Consider the following 24,129-nt stretch of genomic DNA (forward strand, 5'->3'; position numbering starts at 1 on the left):
TAGAAACTCTAGCCGAAACGTTGGCACATTAAAATAAGTTAATCGTACTTATTCGTGTTTTTCTTTCATTGACCGCACCCCCAACCTTCTCCTCATTCACTACTAAAATATTTTACTACATAGGACTAAAACGCTCTGTATATGTTTTTATTTCATTCGATATTTTTTCTAATGTTATTAAATTTTGCAACCACTGACTTTTAGTTCATTAACTGTTCATTTATACTCCTGCCCCACATTTCTTAGTTATATCAATAAAACAAAAACTATTATTAAAGCTTTATTAATTTTAACAATATCTCGAAAATTAGAGAAGAGGCTTAAATAACTAATAATCAAATTATAATATGATTATATAATAATTAAATTACGGCTAAACAAATATTATGATAAGGAAATGATGAAATATCTAGTGATTAAATAAAACCGGCCTGGTGCTGTGACTCCTCTCTTGAATTTATTATTAGAAGCTGCATTTATTTATTAATTAATGTTTTTGTTTAATAATATAAAATTTTGACTAGAGGCATTCTTTTTGAGTAAGTATTCTGCTGCTTTTATTGAAACTGTTAGAATATACAATTTCATTATACCTAGTCATTGTGATAATGATATTCATTTTTTTTAATACTTCAGGATTGTTCTTCGAATTCCTTGCTTTAGTTTTCTTTAATTATTTCTATTTTGGAGACTTTAAAAATTCTTAATAGACAAGTATTTTGAGTTATTAAAATTTAAAAAAAAAATAAATAAAAAAACAACATAAGTTTACGATATTTTACATATACTAGATTTATTCCACGTTTTATCTTACACTAAAGAGGCGATTTGAGAGTTCAGTGAAAGAAGCTATGATAAAATAAATAATAAATTGAAGCGATAAAGTTGAAAATTTAATCTACGAAGTTTAGGATCATTTTTCGTTTACATAGTAAATTAAAAAAAAAAAATGGTTTATAAGTTAGCGTTGGATAATGAGTTAGTTATACTTTGCATACCCGTATTTCTACCTCAGTTGATATTTTCTCGTAAACTTCGCTCTTAACGGCTCTGGAATATTTTAAAAACGTTCTATTCGTTTGGGATAAAAATTGGTCCTTAAATTGCAGGAAGAATTTACTTTTTAAATTATTTTTATCTGTTAAAATTAATATAATAGTGGGAATTTTTTGACTAACAGATGTACTCAGAGGGGGGCAGGGGCGCTGCCCCTCCTGCCCCCCTCTGGGAGTGAAAAAAAATTATTAATTTATTAATTTTTTTTTCAAACAAATACTAATTGTAATAACTAATAAAGCACTGCGACAATTATATATAATGTTCTTAAAGTTTTTGTTTCATTCTCTGGTTCCGTGCTCAAATGTCACAACCTGATTTATTATTGTTTTGTCCCCCTCTCTCCTCCCAGTTTTGATCCTGGGTACGCCCTTGTTACCAAAGCTAACCATAAACATATACGATTCTTTTTAAAATTTATATAGAAACTAAAAAAAAAAAATAGGTTTTAGAATTAGGATCGCGATATTTATACATATGAAAACTGAAGGAATAAAATAAGAAATATAAAATATTGTATAAAAAATATTTGATAACTACAAAATGATGCAGTCTTATGCGCTATAAGAACTGAATTCTGAAAAAAGAAAGTTCTGTGCGGTGCGGCGCGAACAACTTCCATTTAGTACCCTCCCCCCTCATACTTAGAATTGAAATTATTGTTCGCTAGTTACAGAACTTATATTTCTATATTAGTCATTGAGGCAATATTTTGTAGTACTTATTTCCCAAATGTGCTTTTTAGTTGACAATTCGATAACTACAATTTTCTAAAAGTATTTTTAGCATTATTTCTCTTAGCAAACTTTAAAAAAATTTCTTCACAAAAGTATGGCAGAAGTATAAAAAATAAACCAATTTAATAAAACTTACATTATGCATTATTGAATACTAAATTTTTATAGAATCTATATGATACTAAGAATGCTTTTATTGAGTTATCCTGCTGAAATGATTAGATGTAGAGTTAGTGAAATTATAAAACTTTCAAATAACTCTAGTGACGAAATCATTTATCAGACTGAATCCATTGCGCATGCGCCCGCGCTGTCAAACTCATATTATAACGGACGTTTTATTTACGCAGTTTTCTTCATTCTCCAATACCTTCTACTACTTTATATATAAAATATTATTTTTTTCTTAAATCTCTGGCTTTCCAACGATGTTTTGAAATATGCAATGAAATTGCATCTAGTTCACTTATCATATTGTTGGGATTTTTTTTAAACCTGTAAAAAATATTTTTCCTCCTATGTCCTTATGTTAATTATCAAATCCTCGCATAGTTTACATTTATCTGTTTTTCATTAGTGCTAACAATGTGAGATAGCCGATTATTAAAAACAAACATAATTAAAGGTAATTCAGGGGAATATTTTTGTTTGAAGCCTTGTTAGACTATTTCAATGAGTGTATGAAACTATGTGATATTAAAGTCTACCTAATTTTATATTGATATACCTAGTTTAATCTAAATCGTTTATGGCCTTTTTGATAAAATAAAAAAAAGGTTAAAAATCGATTTCATAATGTGACACATCCGATTAATCGATCTTATCGCAAAGTTGCTGTCAATTCCCTGGTTTATATCCTTAAATATGTAATTTCAGATTCGTATGATTTTTCAGGACTGATACCATAGCGAGCTATTTATTTTTCATTTAAATGCCTGTTACTCTTATTTATGCTATTTTGACTTCGTTATTCATTGTTTCTCTACTATTTAAGTATTTTTTAAATTTTTTCATAAGTTGTGAACTATTTTTTTATTTTTATTGATTTGATTTATCTGAAAAATATACCTGGCGCTGATGTCCACGACGTTTTGCCCCTTATATAAAACAACCGACCAATTTACACCAACAGAATATGTAGCAAAATAGCAAATCACATAGATGGTATTCTTAAGTTAACATCATGTATATGGTTCGCTCTCGTCTAGTGATTTTCATGTTGGAAAAATATAACATGTTTATAATAATATTGTATACGCTCCTGCGACTATAAAATAGCTGCAATTAAAATGTTGTAACATGGCCTATTTTCGCAGCAAGACGACTGTCACTTAGGCTAAAGAAACGCCCGGAATGGGAGGGGGGGCGAGAGACGTTCTGCTCACACTTGCCATAGTGTGGTCGGCTTATTCCGGTGTTGTAATTTCACTTATTTAAAGAGTTCTCACATAAATCCAAATTACTTCTAAAACAATAGTTCACTCGTTTATTGGATGTACCCAACTACACTGATTTCTTTCAAAGCAAAGAAGCGTACACAGTAGTTTCATTGCCCTCCGTTGAAAACCTGTGTTGATTTATTTATAACTGAGATCACACTTTGTAGATGTTTAGTGAATTTTTTTTATCACCGCGACTTGAAATCACGATCGGTGCCGAACCTATAGAAAATTATTATAAAAATATAAATTGGAGAAAAGAGGGATTTCGTATTACAGTGTTTTTCTCTTTTGACTGCACTCCTAACTTCTTAAAAATTAATTATAATTACTGATTGGAGAAGTTTGTCGGGGGGTGCGGTCAGCAAAGAACAACATAAATAAACAAAACCATATTTATTTATTTTATGCCGACGTTTCGACCTGAGTTTCAGGTCTTCATCAGGGGTTGTGGGTGTGGCAACTGAACGCAGTTGCTAGCTTACCTTCTGCGCCACAACCCCTGATGAAGACCTGAAACTCAGGTCGAAACGTCGGCATAAAATAAATAAATATGGTTTTGTTTATTTATGTTGTTCTTTGCTGACCGCACCCCCCGACAAACTTCTCCAATCATTAATCTACGGTCAACTATCTACACCTAATTATAATTACGTGTTTCTATTTTTAATTGTTAATTTTTCTGTGTTAAAGTATGAAGATATTGGATAAATAAATTAATGGTTTGGAGGTCAAATTACTCCAGTGAGATCAAATGTTTGAGGTGCAGGAGAAGGGATCCTTCATTATCTAAGTCTGTTTTCCAGGTAGCCACAACGACGGCTCAAGTCCAACTTGTTTGAGTTCTGGGAACCTACCTGGAATTTCTAATGGTTACCAGGTAACCAATGCTCCTAGTAAAATGATCATAGTAGCATTGTGTAAATTACTAGAAACTGAACAAATTATTTATTTGTTTTGATATAATAAATAATAAATAAAGTTCAGTATTAATATATTTAAAAAAACATATTTTGACTGAATTATAGGTATAGAACAAATAAAAAAACAAAACGTGTGAATTACTGAAGTATTTAATCTCACTTCTTGTTAATTCCTGAGAGTGTATATGAATTCTGAAAGGTAGTTAACACTAAGGTTATTCATGATATTGTGTCAAATGTAAAATGTTTTATCATGCTAAATGTTATAAGTATAGGATTGTGAGCACTATAATTTAAAGTCCGTGTTTATGTTAGATTCAGAGAAGCTCCTAGCGGATGTTCTGGGCAACTTATATTAACTTATAATCTTATGATCTTGTAACCTTATAATCTTTACGAGATAAAAAAATCTCCAATAGTTTCATCATATCACCTTTCCTCACTTGCTCCTTGTTTTCTCTGTGTTTTTCCCCATTACTTGATTATTATTTTTGTCTATTACTTTACTAGAGTCCAAAACAAAACACTGAACACTAAACTGACAAAATGGTACGGAGCTCAGCGGGTTTGTTGCATGACATTATTCTTCATTTAGCAGACCTTTTAATAAACTTTAAGTCATGCTAAATGTTATGTCGTTTTAACAAACTAAAAAAAATAAATATTTCTCCACTTAACACACTTTGACATGTTAAACTAAATATCATGAATACCCCTAGTATCTGTTCGCCATATATCTGTTAATACTTTATTAAAATAAATAATTGAGCCGTTATTTTTTAATACTTATGGCGAAAAATATACTTTATTACCATCCGATTTTTATTTAAAAATGACAGCCCTGTTTGGCTTCATTCGCCCATTTCTTGGTCATGGGAAAAATGTAAAGTTTTTTTTAATTATTGTTCAAAAGCCAAAATAATATATGTTGTGGTTGTATTCTGAAACTGAATGTTGCCAGGATTTTATACCGCATTTGCAACAAAAAAAAATTCAATATACAGTACAATATAAAGAATGTGTCAATTGGTGACCGCACCCCCTAAAATCGTCTCCACAGATTATTTTAATTATAAAATTGATGAGTTAAATGGATGTTTCTAATCACAAGTACGATAAAATTTTATTTAATTTGTTTTAAAAGATATATACAATCAGAAAGCAAACAATTATCACATATTCGCGTTCGCTTATATTATTTTTATTTTATTTTGACGTGACAACGTCTTATAAATCATTTTGCGGGATGCCATGTTAGAAAAAGTGTCCCGTAACGGAAGTAGATTGTGGGGGAGGTAATTAGTAGTGTAGTAGTGTGGGTAAGAGGATTATAGATGCTGAGAGTCATGCAGGCAAAAGTGTCCCGTAACGGAGAAGGTAGTGGTGGGGATGGGTAAGAGTGAGGTGGTGGGGGTAAGAGGATTATAGATGCTGAGAGTCATGCAGGCAAAAGTGTAGCGTAACGGAGAAGGTAGTGGTGGGGGAAGGAAGCCTGAGATGATCTTTAAATTATGCATGAAATTAAGAATATGGTGATAATAATAAAATTCATTGGAATTAATTAAACTACCATCGTCCGATTATGAATAGAATATTGGAAATAAAGTCTTAGAATTAAGTATAACTGTATAAATATTTTGTATAACCAAGCAAAAATAAATATCTGAATTCAATATGTGAACTGGTTTATTATTTCAAATATATAACATTGGATATGTAATATTAGCATAGAGTATACGTTGTCACGGAAATATGTCGCCTTTTTTTTAATCAAATCGGACAAAGCCTATATTTAATTTTTGTATGTATAGGTAAAAAACATTTTGTACTCTAACAATTTTATTTTTATTTTTTTATAAAGAGTAAGAAAATTTATTATTATTATTATTTTTCAAAAGGAGTTATATAAATACTTGCGTTTCCTTAGCGGCCCTTGGCGACTTTGAAAAATTTGCGCCCGGGGAAGAGGGGAGGTATCTGAACAAGGTTTAAGAATAATCGCTTATTGGTTTTTTTTATTAAAGAAAAGATAAACTCAATTTAAGAATGGTGAATTTTGAAAATAAAAATGGTTTCATGGTTAATTGTTCACCCGTATGTTCATGCGGCCTGGCTAAGGTACATCTCGCCACCGCCCAGTTACGGCCTTGGTCTTATATGCGAATTATTTGCACGGATCAAATATTAATTAATTAAACTAATTTTTATTCACTTATAATCCAATCAGATATCTATCTATACTTGTTTTTTTGTATATATATATATTTTGCAATTTTATTGTTCTCTTGAATAGTTCTTCGAAAAAAATAATTACTTCAAACTTTGGGATAATAGATTATGTAGAACTTTTGAACTGGATATTTAAAAAATAAAATTAAAAAATATTAAATCGCAACAATTAGGTCATATTTGAACTCTTTACCTGGTAAAAGCAGAAATAATCAAGTAAATTTTATATTTTTTTTAGAATTATATTCCAACAACGCGAAAATCGGCCTGAAAAGTAAACCCTGTGGGGTTTTTTTTTTTGGTGGATGGCATTGGTTTATACCATACAACCAAAAAATTAATTAACTATATTTAATGAAGTTTTTGTATGACATGGCCTGGCTGTATTAGAGCTTATTATAAATCGGATATTCTGAAAAGTCAAGAGTGACTGTAATACACCTGTCAGATCAAGGGTTAAGGAAGCACGTGCTTCGTAAGGAACTTCATTTTGCCCACGGTTTAAGCAATGTTTAATGTATCGAGGATCAACACGGAATGTGAATAAATAATAATACAGGAGGCAGTGGGGCTATCGTTTTGCATGTGAAATACCGGTGACGCCGGACGATGTTAACCCGACTGGCGTCATGGAAAAGCGATCGATATTAAAACCTTATACACGAAGCGTTTTAATAAACCCAGCGTGTGTGAGCTTATTCGTCGCCACGGCAAGAATAATCTTATGGGAAATTACAAAATTGGCAAGATTATTATCAGTGATAAATAGCTATACTAAATGGATATTTAAAATTCCAAAAATTATATCTACTTGGAATAGTTAGATTAGCAATTGCACTTGAGCCTTATCGTTGGGACTGGCTTTTAAAGAGGGTGACAATTAAAGCATAAAATCGTCAATTTACAGAAAGTATTTTCATTGTTTTGTTTTTTATTTATTTATTTAACACCAGATCGGCCTGGTGGGCCTTACATGGTTGATATAACCATTAATTTTTTTTTTTTAATTCAGGGGGGGGGTATAGTTTCGTACAAAACTATATAACACGTTATAATCAAAAGAAAATAAGATAAAATAAATAGATACAAATAATGCTTCTTAATGATAGAGAAAAATAAAACTAATAACAAAAATAACGACATTCATTACCTAACAAAACAAACAACTGCCCTCTATGGTTAAAAACACAAGTTTTTTTTTAAATTTATTTATTGCTATTCACAACTGTACATTATAATACATTGAATAAATTTGATCTCAGTTAAATTGGAGTGTTACAGGCGTGTAGAGAAACTACCCATTGGTAGCACTCTAATGAAGTGTTTACATTAGCAGGTCTCGTGGCCTTCTTCTTTTCAGGCGCCTCAGAGGATTGTCAGGAATGGAAGAACAAGCAAGGTTAGAAACTGGTGGATTTGGGTAGTAGGGTGTTTGCAATGGAAGGAGTCATATCTGGTTCGGGTTAGATCGGTTACATCTGAAACATTAAGGTCTTTATGTATGGTTTTATTTGTGACAAAGTAAGGAGCTTTTAGGATTTTGCGAAGGATTTTGGATTGTAATGATTGGATACGAGAGGAATTCAAAGGTTTAGTGGAGTCCCAAAGCTCAACTCCGTATGTCCACATTGACCTTATTACAGTCATGTATATCAGTCTTTTGTAATGAATTGGAAGTTTAGACCGTTTGTATAGCAAGTGCTGTAAAAGTCGAAATCGACGTGAAGTTTCCTGTCTTTTCAGTCTTGTGTGAGGATTCCAGGTTAGTCGTTTGTCTAGATGTACTCCAGACGGATCTGTTCGACAGGGGCAAGATCAACATTATTAAAGGAGACTGTAGGGAAGTCGGTAGGCTTACGACGAAGTAAATAAAGGTGATTTGATGGGATTTGTTGGGATTTATTTTAATTCTACAATTACGACACCATTCTTCGAGGGCTGTGATATGGGATTGGTGATGGTTATTATCAACAGCGAGCACACATGTGTCATCAGCATAAGTGGTGAGGGTAGTGTTAGGATTGGTTGGGATGTCAGCTGTATAGACGGTGTAGAGGATGGGACCGAGGATACTACCTTGAGGAACACCAGCGGACTGAGAATAGAGGGAAGAATAAAAACCTATCCTTATTTATATATAAAAATGAGTCCTTTGTGGCCAAGTGTGTTAAGGAATCATTTAAGAGCCAGTTCGATTCTGGTCTGGGCGGGATGACTTTCATTTCGTGTTGGCCCCATGGAATGAAAACTTGACCTTCTCACTCTAGTTAAAATAGTTTAGTAACCTGTAGGATAAGCCCCTCCCCCGTATGTCAGAATTGGCCGAGAAGAAACGTTTAAAAAATGGATATCACTAAAGCATGATACGAATGTTTATGATCATAATCAGACCTTTCTCGTTTAGTCGTCGGCGCGCGGTACGCAGAAGAAATAATTTCTATTGAGGTTTGAACGAAAGGTTTTGTGAAGGATTATAAAAGGTGCTGATCATGGACTTCGAACTCTCGAGGTTGAAAACTTGGACTATCTACATCTACCCATTCATCATTGCAAAAAGTCAGAACTATCTCATTTATTTGATATGAGCCATTCTCCATTTAAAAGAAAGTTTTATTTGACGATAGTAGAGGTATTCATGATCTTTAGTCTAACATGTTAAAGTGTGTTAAATGGAGAAACTCATGTAAAAGGAGAAATGATTCCTTTTTCCATGTTAAAACGATATAACTTATAACAAGGTTGAGAGTTTGTAACTAGGTCTGTTAAATGGAGAATGACGTCACGCAACAGACCAGCTGTGCTCGTCAACATTTTTGTTGCCGTGTTAGGTTACTTGCTCGTAGTTTGTGTTATGATTGTGTTAGTATTGTTTTGGATGTGTTTATAACTAATAAAGCAATGGATGACAATAATAATAAAGTAATGGCATTTGATAATTAGCTCATCTTGATTCTCTTCCTCACTAGTTAAAGAAGATCAACAAAGCATTCAGTGGACAAACTTTCACACAACTTCGACTTTCCGACTTTTAGGCATGCTGTAATAAATTACTTTAATCAAAACTTAGAAGTAAGCAATAACAAGAAGTTTTGGAAAGAAAGTTTATAAAACGAGTTGCTCAGAAAATCCGCTTGGAGCTCTTATGCATTTAATATGACTTTAAATAGGGCTGCTCCTACACAATCCTATATTTATAACATTTAACATGGTAAAACATTTTACATTTAATAAATCATGAATACCCCTAGTATAGAATACGCTTAATTTCAAAATTGAGACTAGAATAAAAATTTATTTTTTATTGAAAGTTGAGAACCAGACCTCTCTCTAACTCCCTAATTTTCGTGTGACGTCTTCCTTGTTCCGTGATAGTATCACCTCAACTGATTGGCTAGTTTTACGAAACGATTAAAATGACATATCGTTGATTGAGACAGTTCTGTGGCAGTGGACTACATTAAGCCAATCTTTATAAGCGGAAGAGATCGATTTAAGGGTGAATGCCTTTTACGCTCGTCAATCTTTGACAGGTCTGTTTGTATTGTTATTGATTATTCTATCATAATCAAGAATCCATCATTGGGATTTCGCCTGAATATAGTCATTATTATGAACAAACCTAAAACAAATTTACTTTAATTTATATATAATCTAATCGCTTCTTCCAGACTGGTTATTCTTTAAAATTCTCCAACTTTTCGGTCCTCAGGCCATTCTCAAGGATACAACCTACAACAATTTTTTTTGTTTTTATATAACAATTACATTATTTTCTTCAACTACACACTCATTTCTTTGGCCATACCTTCAATATTGATGTCATTGCTTTTTTAAAAAACCCAAAATTGCAGGCTAGAATCGATTTACATCTCAGAAAATGTAAATTATACTGTCAATTTCAAATCAGATTCTAAGGATTCTGGTGGTTTAGTACCATTATTCAGAAATTTTGAGCAGAATAAATATGTAATTATTATATATATAAAAAAGTTAGTAAATAGATAAATTTTCAAATCCTTAAATTGTACAAATGTATATATAAAATAAATATACACTAATAAAAGTATGAATAGGTGAATAAATATGTGAAAAAATAAAATAGAGAGGGGGTATAGGTATGTTAAAAAAATACACATAAAATAAGAATATATTAATTATGGATTTTAAATGTAAGCAAAATAATTAAAAATGAATGTTAATTAAATTATATTAAAAATGTAAATTAATGATAAAAAGTTATTGTTATATGATAAAGTGATAACAGAGCCCTAACCTGTTAAAGGTAGGTTCTGTTTTTAAGTTGTAAATATAAATGAAAGAAGGAAAAGTGGTTTGTAAAAACGTTTTAAATCTAGGATATCAATTTATTAAAAAAAAGTTATTTAAGTAAAAAATCTATTTTTAAGAAATCTATCTAATTTTTGTAGGTTGTATCCTTGAGAATGGCCTGAGGGCCGAAACGTTAGAGAATTTTAAAGAATAAAAGTTGTGAGGAAAAAAAGGATCAAAATTGTGTTAATTGATAATAAACTAAACCACTCTCAAACAATCATTTAAAAAATAATCAATCTAATTTATTTCTACTTTAAATGTCCTGCGTTTCGGCCAATCTGGCTATCCTCAAGGACAATCATAAATATAAATTCACGCCTCAAATCCAACACTTAAACATTTTTTGGTGGCGTCTCTGCCGAGGTCAATCAATGCAATAAATTTTAACCAGTCTTGTCACTTCTCCATTAAATTTGAAAAGTTATTTATTTTGTCTATGTATTTATTATTATTTATTTGGATACAATTTATAATATTTAAGCAATAAAATTTAATTGTTAGTTTCCCTCTCTAGCGGAGTTCAGTTAATTTTAGTTTTCTTGATTAGTTGTTTAATTTATTAACAAAAGGATAACATCCTTAAATGTTGTGGGCCGCTACCCAAAAATGACTTTGTTTTTCAAATTCCATATAAAATTTTGGTCTTCGTGGATTATTTTTCTTCATAATTAATCATTAGAATGATTGTAATTATGATAGAATGGTGGAATCAAATTAATGATAATCCTTAATGAGGTGAAGATAGTTGAGCGTAGATATATAAGAGGAGAAAATGGTCGGGGAGGGGGAATCAGTAGAAAAAACACAAGTAAACAAAAGATAATTTATTTGTGCCGACGTTTCAACCTGATTTTCAGGTCTTCATCAGAGATATATAAACAAAAAGAGATAACAAGTATCATACAGAGAATAAATAAAAATAAAATAAATAATAGACTAACAAATTTTGAAATATACATTACAATGATAAGAAAATATATACAACATTGTAATAAAATTATATATAATATTGTTATAAATCTACTGCTGTCTAATTCCATAGTTATTAATCAACTAATTTATATTTTCATTTCATTGTTATGTATATTATCAAATTTGTTAGTCTATTATTTATTTTATTTTGATTTTTTCTCTGAATGATACTTGTTATCTCTTTTTGTTTTTATATCTCTGATGAAGACCTGAATATCAGGTCGAAACGTCGGCAGAAATAAATTATCTTTTGTTTATTTGTGTTTTTTCTACTGACTTGAACCCCCCGACCACCTTCTCCTCTTAATGATAATCCTCTTGAATATATTATAGAATAAACAACTTCAGTCAAGTAAAAAAAGTTTGTTTAATGAGGCACTCGCTTGTTAAACATTGTATCTAACATTAATTGCGAATGGAAATTTTGTTTTCATCGAACTCTTTACGGCTCATTACGGATTTCATAGAGTTTTTAGGAATTGTATATTTTAAAGATAATAATGTAGATAAGATGGCCTAGAACGTTAGGCCACAAAATAAGCTATATTTTGACAAATCTATCTGATACCAATCTGGTATCGTCCTTGTTCAGTGTTCTAGTTATGCAAAATCGTCAAAATCGTTATTCTAGTTGTTCGTATAAAAAATTTCATTTGCAAAATTTATTTTCACATGCAAATATAACAAAAATTACTACCTTTACGCAGATAAACGTTATAAACTACAGTATAGTATATTCAAATAGCTTTAATTTGATTGCTAATAGACATTTGTACATCTCAAGGTTCCTAAGATAATGATTTCACTGACTACTGATTTTTTAGTTGTTTTTTTTTGCTTTTTAAAAAACTATCTCAGGAACTGTTGAACTTATACAGCTCTATTAGGGCTCATATTTTATCAAATGTACTTTACTTTAAATGATGTCCTATTAGGTTTTCAAGTGCTGTAGGTAGTTCAAAGATATGGGAGCTTCGAAAGAAAAATTCATATTTTTAAACATTTTTAACATTTTGGAACAGTCGCCATTTCATATTCCCCCAAGTATTCTTAGCAGACTCATCAATTTCGACTAGTAATTATACTTAGTTTTCATTAAATCATAAATTGGAATGAAATATCTTTTACCAAGGGCTTTCAGGTTTGTTGTTCACTGCAAAATGAATTTTGCCAAAGCTTTTTCTCCGCATCAAAGATTTTTTTGTCTGATATATGCTGTAATATTAGAAAATAGCATAAAGAACCAAAATCATTTAAGAATTCAATTTCCATAAAACTACATCATTATAATTGAGGAGTCATCATTAAGACAGGAATTTTAATCTTCTTTGCCCCTCGAGAAAATTAAAATTCAATTTAAATTTAAATCATATTTTCATGATCGCAGTACTCCTCTTCACTATTTCACATATAAGTAAGTAAAACTAAAAAACTTAATTTGTAGTTCACTGTTTTGTTCGTCACTGTTAGTTTTGTCCAACTTAAGTTAGTTTTTCATTTTTTTATTTAATGATATTTTTTTATTTACATAATTAGTCAGTATTTATTCAACTTGAGTTGGAAAAAAGGAGGTAATATTTGGTTTTGGCTGATTGAGTGTAATTTAAGTTGAACCTCGTGCCGTCCTGTATCAACTGGTTCTCATTAGGGACTGCAAATTGCTAAATTTGTTCATTGTTGATCATCTGCCACTTCCTTCATGCAGCTTTTAATGCTAGTGTGGTTACACATAAAGGAAATCCTCATTTATTTTTATTTTTATTTTATCTGCTTGTCTGCAACCTCAATAACAAACAAGTTTGACCAGTAAACAACATTAAAAATAAGATAAAATAATGTATGTAAACATTTATTTCATAAGGGTATGCTACCAGTTTGTAAACATGCATTGTTTCCTAGTATTTTTGTTGAGAAAGCTTTACATGAAAAATTATACAAAATAGAAAAAAAAAAAATATTAAAAATTAAAACAGACAAATTTAAAAATATTAGATGATAAAAATGAGCAACTATAAAACCCTAATCAAAAATTAAAATGAAAACATTACAAAAAATGAGAGATAGTTGACTGTGGATAAATTATATGAGATGATTGGGGGGCAGTCAAAATATAACACAAATAAGTTATTTAAGTTATTTCAACTTATTTGTGTTATATTTTGACCGCACCCCCCAACCATCTTCTCCTCGTACAAATAATTTATATACGGTATATCGGGGTGCTTCAGGTGCGTGACCAGAGATTTTTCTCAAATTTATTTTATTAGTATACCTACATTCTATGGTAGTACGAAGTAAATTGGATTGATTCACTTAAAATTACCATAGATGATAGCTCTTCCATCAAAATTAATATGAGATGAATCCCCATTTGAATTTACTTGTCCCTATAATACACTTACTGGTGTAGTCGGGACTCATTATACAAATGACAAGTATCAAAAAGTAAACTTTCCAACTTCATATAATACTGCTCCAAAAATGTATATATATATCACTTAGCAATCTTTTTTCTTGAGCTTCTCTCACTTTATTACTTTACTAAAGTTGAAATGATTATAAAATTTCTGCTTATTTTATATTTGACAAGTCTTAATTGGCTTGTAATTATTTACGTTTTTTTTTTTATTTTGTCACTTAAATTATTTTTCCCTTTTTATTACAGAGAAGAAGTGGAAGACCATAAAGTAAAATGGGGAGCTAAATTTGAATTTGTTTGCAAGATGAGTGCCAACGCTTCTACAGGAGTACTCGATCCATGCATGTTGCGAGTATCCGTTAGAAAGGTATAAATTACTCATATTTATTTTGGACTTTTAGATTATTTAAAGTTTTTAGAATCCTATGTTATGTTTAGTTTTACTATAGTTTTAAAAAAATTTAAGGCATTTGAAATTGGAAATATTTGTGCTTGATATTTCCTTATAAATTTTTACTTGGTGACACAGATATTTTAGAGTTAACTGTATATGGTTCCTTTAATAATTGATAAGGTTTTGCTCATGATTTCTTGAACTTTTATTAGCCATGGCCCTTTTCCATCTTAGTTTTTTTCTTTTGGTATTATTGGTAAAAGCTATTCTAACCTTTTATTTATTATTAGTATTGTAATTTGTCTATATTACTGGATGAAAATGGAGAAGACTTGAATGAAAAAATAGCTTAAAAGTTGATGAGACTTCAGGACAATCAGAAACCTAACAAATGAAATAGGAGGAAGAAAGGAAATGTTTTATATCTTGACAAAACTAATAAAATTACATTTTATCAATTTGCTGCTGCCTATCTCGAGGCTTAGTTAAGCAAAACCTAGCTGTAGCTAAAATTTTAGTTAGATTAACTGTAGTTATTAGGGATTAATAATATAATATAATAATATTAATAGCAATTAGGTATTTTTTTTAATTACAAAGCATTAATAACTAAAACTTTAATCCATAACAACTACAGTTATTTTAGCTACTGCTAATTTTTGTCTTAATAGCACAGTTGAATTTTGTTTATGCTTGATAAAATGTTAAAAAATCCAGGAAAAATAATTTACCCAATAAAAATGTCATTTTAACAGAAAATTATGGTATCTCTGCAGTTCTTGCAATGTTTGCTTTACACATTAAAGAAAAAAATTATTGATTTTTTAGGAACTGAAAGGTGGCAGATCATTCCAAAAGCTAGGCTTCACGGACCTCAACCTGGCGGAATTCGCAGGTTCGGGACAGACACAACGGAAGTGCTTGCTAGAGGGATATGATACCAGAAGAAGACAAGACAATTCAATGCTTTCTGTCACTATTCGAATGAATATGTTGTCTGGAGATGTACTATTTAAAGTGTAAGTTATCATTTATTTCATTATGCTGAGTGATTTTATTCTTTTTCGTATTAATTATAACAAATGATGTTGTTGTCGAAGAAAACTCTTGAATAAATTGCCATTAAAAATTAACTCATCTGAATTGAATTAGATAAATTTTATGCTTAGGATGAGGCATTAATTTTTTAAATAATATTAATTATCAATTATAGAATTGTTACAATGCAAACTTCAATTGTTTTATTATAACATCATTAAATTAAGATTAAATTTTTACTACTACAACTCATGAAGGGTCAGAGGTGCAGTACTTTGTAATGAAATACTGTTATTAGACCAATGGTTGTGCAAGGAGGTGATTGGTCAAAGTCGCGCTCAGAGCGCTTATTTTTACCCAATCAAGGGTACCCACTTCATGAGGCTGGGAGGAGCCTGGAGGGTTCCTGAACCCATTGGGCCCCCAAACCCGCAGGGCAAACTTATGGCTACAGTGAAACAGAAAATAATCATCTGCCACAGCCAGATTCGAACCCAGGTTCTTGGAGTTAGTAGCACAGTGCCTTACCATTGAGCTACCTGCTCTCCATTATACCAAATATCATAGAGTTATGTGCTCATTGTTCTATTGTCAGGTTTCTGCTTGATGCTTAAATGAAATTGATTTGAAAATATATCATTTATTTTAATTATATAAATAAATCTGAAATATTACCACCAATAAATGTTCAAATTGTTTATAAAAATGTTCATATTTATTCTAATAATTTTTTTAATTTTTTTATAATTTTTGTAATATTTTCCTCAAAATAAATAGACTTTTGAATTGTACCAGAGGTCATTGGAGGAAGATTGCGGGTACATATCTGTTCCTTAACTCTTAGAGCATAGTTTTGTGATTTTGGGGAATTTCCAGTGGTCCCTTATGGCTCATGCTAATGCTTTTTAATATATATTTTTTTATTATTATCTTCTAAGTACATATTTTACTTTTAGATGTATTTAACTTTTATTGATTTTAATTTTTTTTTTTTTTTAAAGTCCATCACCAACTGCGAAACATAAGCTAATTAGTGGTGAACCAGCCGCAAATGAAGAGACTGTTGAGAGAAGAGAAGACTTTTCCGGAGGTTCGATCGCCAGTGCAAGCTCTGGTTTTAGCAGCCTTACAAAGAAAAGGCCACCATTATTTACATCAGGTATGATTTTAGTTTTAGAATTTGTTGAGACAAAATATCAAAACCAGCTTTTTAATGTTGACTTTTTATGTGATAAATACTAGTGAACAAATGCATTAACAGTTTGTAATTATACATTGGTTATTATAACGCATCACCTCAAAATTTGTTTGTTTAACAATTTATAGTACTATTCAATTTTGGTAATTTAGCAAATATGAGACTGACTTGGATGGGATGACTACTGGCGGTCCCATTTAAAACCTACTCTCATATTATCAGTAGAAATAACTCACCTTCCAGTCGCCCCCAGGCAACCTCACACTGGGCTGGTATGTTAATGCAGTGTAAGAGCTCTTCCAGTGTTGTGATAACTTGAATTTCTGTTCGAGGGACATTAAATGTTCTTGAAAAACACTACTATGAGAGAAAATATTCCTTATATCTGTAGAAACAAAATTAAGATTAGTGGTGAAGAAATCTTATGGTACTAACTTAAAATTATTACAACTTAAGGATAAAACCGAGATGAAAAAATAATTCTGGTATGATTTATGTTCCTATTGAACCAAACTCACTCTGTGATAGTTACAGCTTTTCAATACACTTTTAAAAAACTACGGATGTAGGGTAATGGTGACATAAAGAGATGCATTAATTTTGTGTATCTGTGTAGAATAAAATGGATATGATTAATATTTCATCCAAGTATCGGAAATTAAGAATTCTTAAAATAATTTTGTTGAGTTAATTTGTACATATTTGAATAGAATAATTTCTGATTTTTTCATAGTAACTAAATTTTATTTAAAATGGAGCAGTTTTAAAGTTGAAAAAGATGATGAGATTTTTAATTTTTTACTCAATAATTAAAAATGTATCTTTTTAACTTATTTCAATCTATTTTCATAGAACTGGTAAGCGGTGAAAATGAAGAACCTGCTGCTGAGTCATGTGGTCCTCACGACGAAGGTCTTGAGCTTGGACATTCCCGAAATTCTTCCAACACAAGTCAACTAAGTAAAGGATCGGGCTATGGTTCATTAAATTCACAGCATTCTCGCCAGAGTAGTAGTGGAGATTCTGGCCATATTAGGTAAACTTTTTACTTTTTTAAAATTTGTGTCAATTTTTAATTTAATAATTCTGAAACTAATTAAAAATATAGTAATAGTTTTAAATATTTCATAAAGTAGTTGTCTGATTATGTCGTTTATAATGTTTTTTTTTTTAAACAAAATATTCAAGGAATTATGTTTATTCTGTCAATCTTTACACTGCTTAATATGGAGTCATGTACAGTTTTTTTCCTTTATTACTTTCATTTCATAATTCAATGATGATATAATTTCAATACTTATTAAGACTTATTGTAATATTAAAAAAAAGACCTAGAGATTTAAAAAATCTGTATTGGAGGAATGATTACTGAAATTGTATGACCATTTTTATTGGATAAGGGAAATCTAAAAGGACTTAAGGCTGACTGATAGAGAGCCTCTTGTTCTACGAAGGCTTATCTCTAAGAATAAATATAGCTGTTCAGAGTAACTTTTTGAAGTCCTGTTCTGAACAGAGATGTTAATAAAAGGTGGACTAGGATAACCATACTTTATAACACTTCAGTGGTAGTGAAAGGTGGTAAAAATGTCGGTGATGATAATTTTGGAAGATCTTCAATTTGAGTTTCTGTACAATCAACGAAAACACTTGATAATCGATCAGGATATAATTGAATATAGTTTACCACAATCGTAGGTAGTTAGTCCATGGAGTAAAAATTAAAATGGTATCAAAGAACTGTCAGATTTTAACCAAATTATTACAAAAAATACTTTCTCTTAATGCCTAAATATCTTCTTTATATCGTCTAGTTTCACTTAAATTTAAATCTTAAAAATTTTTCTGTATTTTTTTATGTATGTAGTAATTAATGAAACTTCTTTAGGATCCCCAATATTTTAAATTTTATTATAGAACCAAAATTTGAGGAGAAACATCCCATTTGTTTATTATTCTTAGCTAAACAAAAAAATTTGATGGTTCCAATTGATGTTAACTGTTCTCACTGTTACAGTGGGTTTTCTTTGGGAAATATTTTGATGTTCTTTGAATTGTTAATAATTGTCCAAAGATTTTGCCTTATCATCCATTTTAGGAAATTAATTTAAAACATTGATGACTTTTATTATGCCAATTCTTATTTCTGTTATGACTTGAAGAGGGGGAGGGTCTGTTTTTAGTGGTTGGAAAAAATTCAATACTTGATATTTATTTATTTCACTTAGTTTAAGTAAGTAACATGGGAAAAGATTGCAGCAGACATTAGCAACTCAAACATAATTAAATAAAATGGTAATAGAAATAGCAATAATTAGTCCCCTGAAGTACAAATTAACCTCATAAATAAAACTAATATTTTTTTATTTAATTATCTCAATCATAAATTAGATTAGACTATTATTTTTTCATCTATCTATTTTAATAAATGTTTTATTAAGTTGACCTATCAGTGTTTGTGTAGTGAATCTGCTTCCATAGGTATAAAGTTATTATGACAATAGTAAGTACCAACCTACACATTTAATAGCTTAGAAACAAAACAAAAAAAATTAATTAAGGATATCTCTTAATTAGAAAGGTTCAAATTAATATATTAGATAACAGGAAAGAAGATATTACTTCCACATATGGCTTGTTATTATAATAGCATGAAAAATGTGTTGATGGTGTAGTGTATAGAAAACTAATTGTATATTGATTCTACTTTTTTAAATGTTTCATGGTTACTCTAGCATTGTTCTGAGTATGTTTTACTGTATAGTATGCATTTTATGAACTTTTGTTGGTTTTGTAGAATTCCTAAGTTTAGCCCGATTGATTTCGATAGAATGATGTTAATTAATGTTATATTTTGTTTGTTGTGTTGGTATCTGTTATTTAGCAATAGTATATTTATTCTAAGTAAATATATGGTCTTGCGTATCATTCAGGACAAAAAAATATTATAAATTGGAAATGTATTATCTCGCAGCAGTTGTTTCTTTGTAGAATAAAAATAATTTTGATAAATTTTTGAGAATCAAATAATTTAATCTTCAATTTATTAATAGTTCCTTTCAATATATCAAGTAAATGGTGAAAAATCATTGTATTGGAAAATGATAGCTTTGTCATCTGCTAGTACATTGTTGTACAGTGTTAAAAATTGTCAGCTGTGTACGGCTTACAAATAAGAAGATGTTAAAATGTTGCCTTAAGCCACAGTAGCTGACTGGTTATAGATTATAGATATACTTTAAATTGGATGATGTTTATGTTTTTCATTCGTCAAAGGAAAAATATATTGTCCTGATTGAAAGATCAACCTAGCACAAATGTATCATTCTTGTATCTCCATCATCATCTATGTCTCATTCTCTTCTTTGATTCGTTGAAAGCATCTTAAAAACACATCTGTTTTCAACTTTGATTTTAGAGAAATCCTTAAACTGTCTTAAATATTGGCATTTATGTTCATACTAACTTTAGCATGCTATTTGATTCTCTTGTGATTAATTAACCTTTTAAGTTTATCAATTTTGCATCGATAATACAATACAAAGCAAATCCAATAATTTAGTTAAATGAATTTTATTTTAAAATGAAATAAAAAGTAATTATTATTCCGAGTATATGTACTCTAGTAACATATGTCTGGCCCAAAATATTTAAAGTAATTTATATAGTTGCCTCAATGGGTCAAAAAAAAAGTTCAAAATAAGATGGGTTCAAGTGATCTAGTGCTAGGAAGAAAAAAATTCAAATAGAAGAGAGTTTGATTAAAATTGCATACGTATGCGGCCAGATATTTGTTTTAAAATTTACAAAATAATAAACTATTATGGTACATATAAGTATTACTACAAATTTTATTATTTCATAATTTTTTTTTTATAATTTATATAAAGAATGTAATTTCTTATATATATTTAAAAAAAACTTAAAATTTAAAAGATAAAATATTAACATTTAAATCACATCAAATACAATTTTTATAATAATCATAAAATACTTGATTGTCAGTATCATAATTGAAGTTCACTGATGGTTGAGATAACTTCTTCATGATAATTCTTCATAATTATTTTCAACTTCACTTGAAATATCTTAAAATATTTTTTTTTATCAAACATTATTGCATTTATTCGATCATGATCTCAATTAAAACAATTCACTGTTTGATTCTATTGTCTAAATTATCACATTTGACATTTACTAATTTTTTTATAATTAGTAAGAAATACTTCCACTAATATTTGAACTAAAATAATTTTCTCTGGTGATACAGGTCTTGCCCGTATGAATTCTCAAAAAGAACTGACTAGATCCACTTGAGTGAATGGTTATGGCCAAAATACAAAATAAATTAAAGTTTTTATTTCCCTTTCAATCACCACTTTGCTGTCTCATTATGTTTATAAGTTTTTAAATCTTCAAAAACTTAATCCACTTTTTATACGTAAAATAACATGTTTTACAAGTTCTTAGTGCTGTTATAAATCATTAATTACTAGTGTATGGCAATGAGAGTTTGTTTTATCTAGACTGCGTTGTTCCTATCTCTGAACAAAAATTATTCTGTTATTCAAATATTGAAATTTATAACTTAATTAAAAAATATTCATTTCACATACCATTGATTAAATAAATGATATTTATCAACATAATACATTAATATACTATTTAAAATATCTAATAATCCTATATTTCAAAGGAATTATTCATAAATTGTTGCTACTTCTCAATTTATAATTACAAAATAAATTATAACTTTTTACTTATAAAACATATACATTTTCTTTTATCATCAAAATAATAATGTTGATTTTTTTTTTTAAATTTCATAATATTCAAATTTAATTGTTCAATTTCTAATTTCCATCAAATAAAGTTTTACCAATCTTCAACAAGCTTATTCATCAGCCGGAAAAAATTTACATTACTAAAAATAATGAACCCCTGAAAAGAATTTTCAATATCACCCTGGTTTTGTAAGTTTCTCTCGTGATAAAAGTTGTAAAGGGGAAAGGTCAGAGGAAAAGGTGGTTGTTGAAGGATTTCATGACATTACTCATGTAGTCATTGCAGCATTGGTTTTGCTATGGGTTGGTCAAGTGATATCGTGGAGAAGGATTGGTACCTTACAATCAATCAGTGGATAAAGATGCTGCAGCTTCTGATGCATAACCTAAATTTATTGACAGTGCTTGTTGGTAATGATACTGCGACGATAATTTTATTCAGATGCATCAGACACTAACTTACTGACATTTATTCTACATAAATCAATTGTCTTTGAGTTCGATGAAATGACTATTGTTACTATTTGCTTTAATATGTTCAATGTTAGACAAAAATTTCTTAAAAGAAGAGCTTTACCTTACTTAAATTATAATAGCTTAATAATAAATCTTGAATATCATTGTAGGATTAGTGTGCATATTTTCCACTAAACAAAGTATCTGATTGGAATTCAGACCAAGAAGCATGAAGCCTGAAAACAATTAGTGCCAGTTTTATGTTGATTTTTTATTTATTTTTTAAAAATTATTTTATGTTTATGATATTTTGAACATTATTGTGTTGGGACAGGTCTCCTTCTTGGCCAGTGTGGTCCCCCCGACCTCCGCCTTCCCCCCCACCTTCAGCTAAATTTTGGCACAGTCCTCTCCTTAGACCAAAGAGTAGTTTCCGTTTCCCTCCATGGTCAGGCCCTTCTCCCAGGGCAACCTCTTCTCCTGGTCTCCTTTCCCCTGTCCCTCTATCCCCACTAGCACAGCGTCCGGTGTCCTCGGAACCGCAACAACAGAGGTAAATAAACATATAATTGAAGTTACTGTCTTCTGCATGGTGGAAGTCTAATGCCACTTCAAATAACAGCTTTCTTTGGTTTATGATGTCTTATCTCTCTTGGTTAACTCTCAAGTTCTTTGGTGATGGTGGTGGTGGTAGTTATTTCTTATGCCAGTAGTATTAATTTCTGCTATTTCTTTAATATTCAACCTTTTGTGGAAAATTTATGTTCACCTATTTATTTTTTATCCTACATTAAGAGGACATATAGCAGTATTTAAAATTCTTTGATGATATAAAATGAAATGAAAAAAAAGAATGGATTTTTAAGTTGATACCTGTCTCTAAAAAGGGATATGAAAGAAGTGTATTTATTTTTAACCACAGTTCTGTTCTTTATTTCAAATACCTAATTATAATTTATCTTTTAGATATATTTTTTTCTGCAAAGAGTATTGAAATCCTTTTTACTTAATACCCTTTTTGACTTTCTTTTAAAAAAAAAAAAAAAAAAATCATTAAAATGCTATTTAAGGTATTGATAGGAATACTCTTAACTATAGAACCTTGGATTCTATGTTTAAAGTCTAAGTGTCATTCAGTTACCAGTTTGTCTTGAGTTATAAAATTATGAATTCCTTCCGTGCATTACAGTCATTGAGGTCTTTTAACATAACATATAAGAAGACACAATTGTTCCAATAAAGGTTGGAGCTCTAGAAGCTTCTTAATTTCCATGATGAGGATAAGTTGCGCCCAATTACACAAATCTTTTGATTTCCTAAATTTAAAACTTTCTTCCATAATATTTTTATTATTTACCTACAATGGTCTTATATTTATGTTTCTACCCATAATTCAATATGTATCGTATAAATTTTTTTTTTTTTGTAATTAATATTTATTTTATTTGTAAAAGCAAAAATAAAATAAAATACTTTTCACTTTTTTATGTATACATATAAGGAATCATGTATGATTTTCAACTTAGTGAAGTGATCGATGTATAATATTTTATTTTTATTTTGCTGCCACTGTGGCGATATAGTTTGTCTTAAACCTTGAAATAGACTTTTTTTTTATGATTCTTTATACTTATCCATTAACGTGTCAATGAGGTTGAATGGAATAAATTTATGGTCTGTCAGGTTTTAATTTTAGGGATTGAGTTTATCTCGTATTATTTGTTCATTTTAAGTTATTAATTAATTAAAATTTTTAACTTCTTCAACATCAATTTAATGGTTTAGTCTTGTTTTGTAAATGATCTATGAATGAAGGTCAAAGAAAATCAGGGAGGTAAACTTAATTGGTAATGGAGCTGAGTAAATCCAAAGAGATGAAAGGTGTGGCTGGAAGAATTATGTGTTCTTGTTCAACAAACAGGAAAAAATAGATGAATGGGATTCATGTATAACCAACTGTTATGGTTATGTATTACATAATAAATAAGCTCACAAAATTTGTACAAAATGTAGCGAAACATTTTTAGTGTTTTAAGTGATTTATAATAATCAAGGTTCTTTTTAATGAGTAGAGGTAGAGGTATTACTTAAAATATTAAAACAGACACATGATTATTGAATCGTGACACTAGGCAAGCTTTCTTTTATTTTA

The 24,129-nt window shown here is 29.8% G+C and overlaps 1 protein-coding gene across 6 annotated transcripts in view; it reads left to right on the forward strand.

Annotated features, from left to right (window-relative positions):
* LOC106688756 (early estrogen-induced gene 1 protein) overlaps positions 1–24,129 on the forward strand; it is a 120,171-nt gene that overhangs the window by 83,825 nt on the left and 12,217 nt on the right. For 4 of the 6 annotated variants that reach the window (XM_014433366.3, XM_014433368.3, XM_014433367.3 and 1 more), the window contains exons 2-6: positions 14,354–14,474; positions 15,330–15,520; positions 16,541–16,698; positions 17,590–17,773; positions 22,312–22,530. In XM_014433366.3, coding sequence (XP_014288852.1) covers positions 14,354–14,474; positions 15,330–15,520; positions 16,541–16,698; positions 17,590–17,773; positions 22,312–22,530 — 873 coding nt within the window. The remainder of the gene's footprint in view (positions 1–14,353; positions 14,475–15,329; positions 15,521–16,540; positions 16,699–17,589; positions 17,774–22,311; positions 22,531–24,129) is intronic. The other 2 variants (XM_014433370.2, XM_014433372.2) reach the window with 1 other exon arrangement.

Source organism: Halyomorpha halys, unplaced genomic scaffold (assembly GCF_000696795.3).
Source record: "Halyomorpha halys isolate HHAL.00 unplaced genomic scaffold, Hhal_1.1 Scaffold1196.1, whole genome shotgun sequence".
Taxonomy (NCBI): domain Eukaryota; kingdom Metazoa; phylum Arthropoda; class Insecta; order Hemiptera; family Pentatomidae; genus Halyomorpha; species Halyomorpha halys.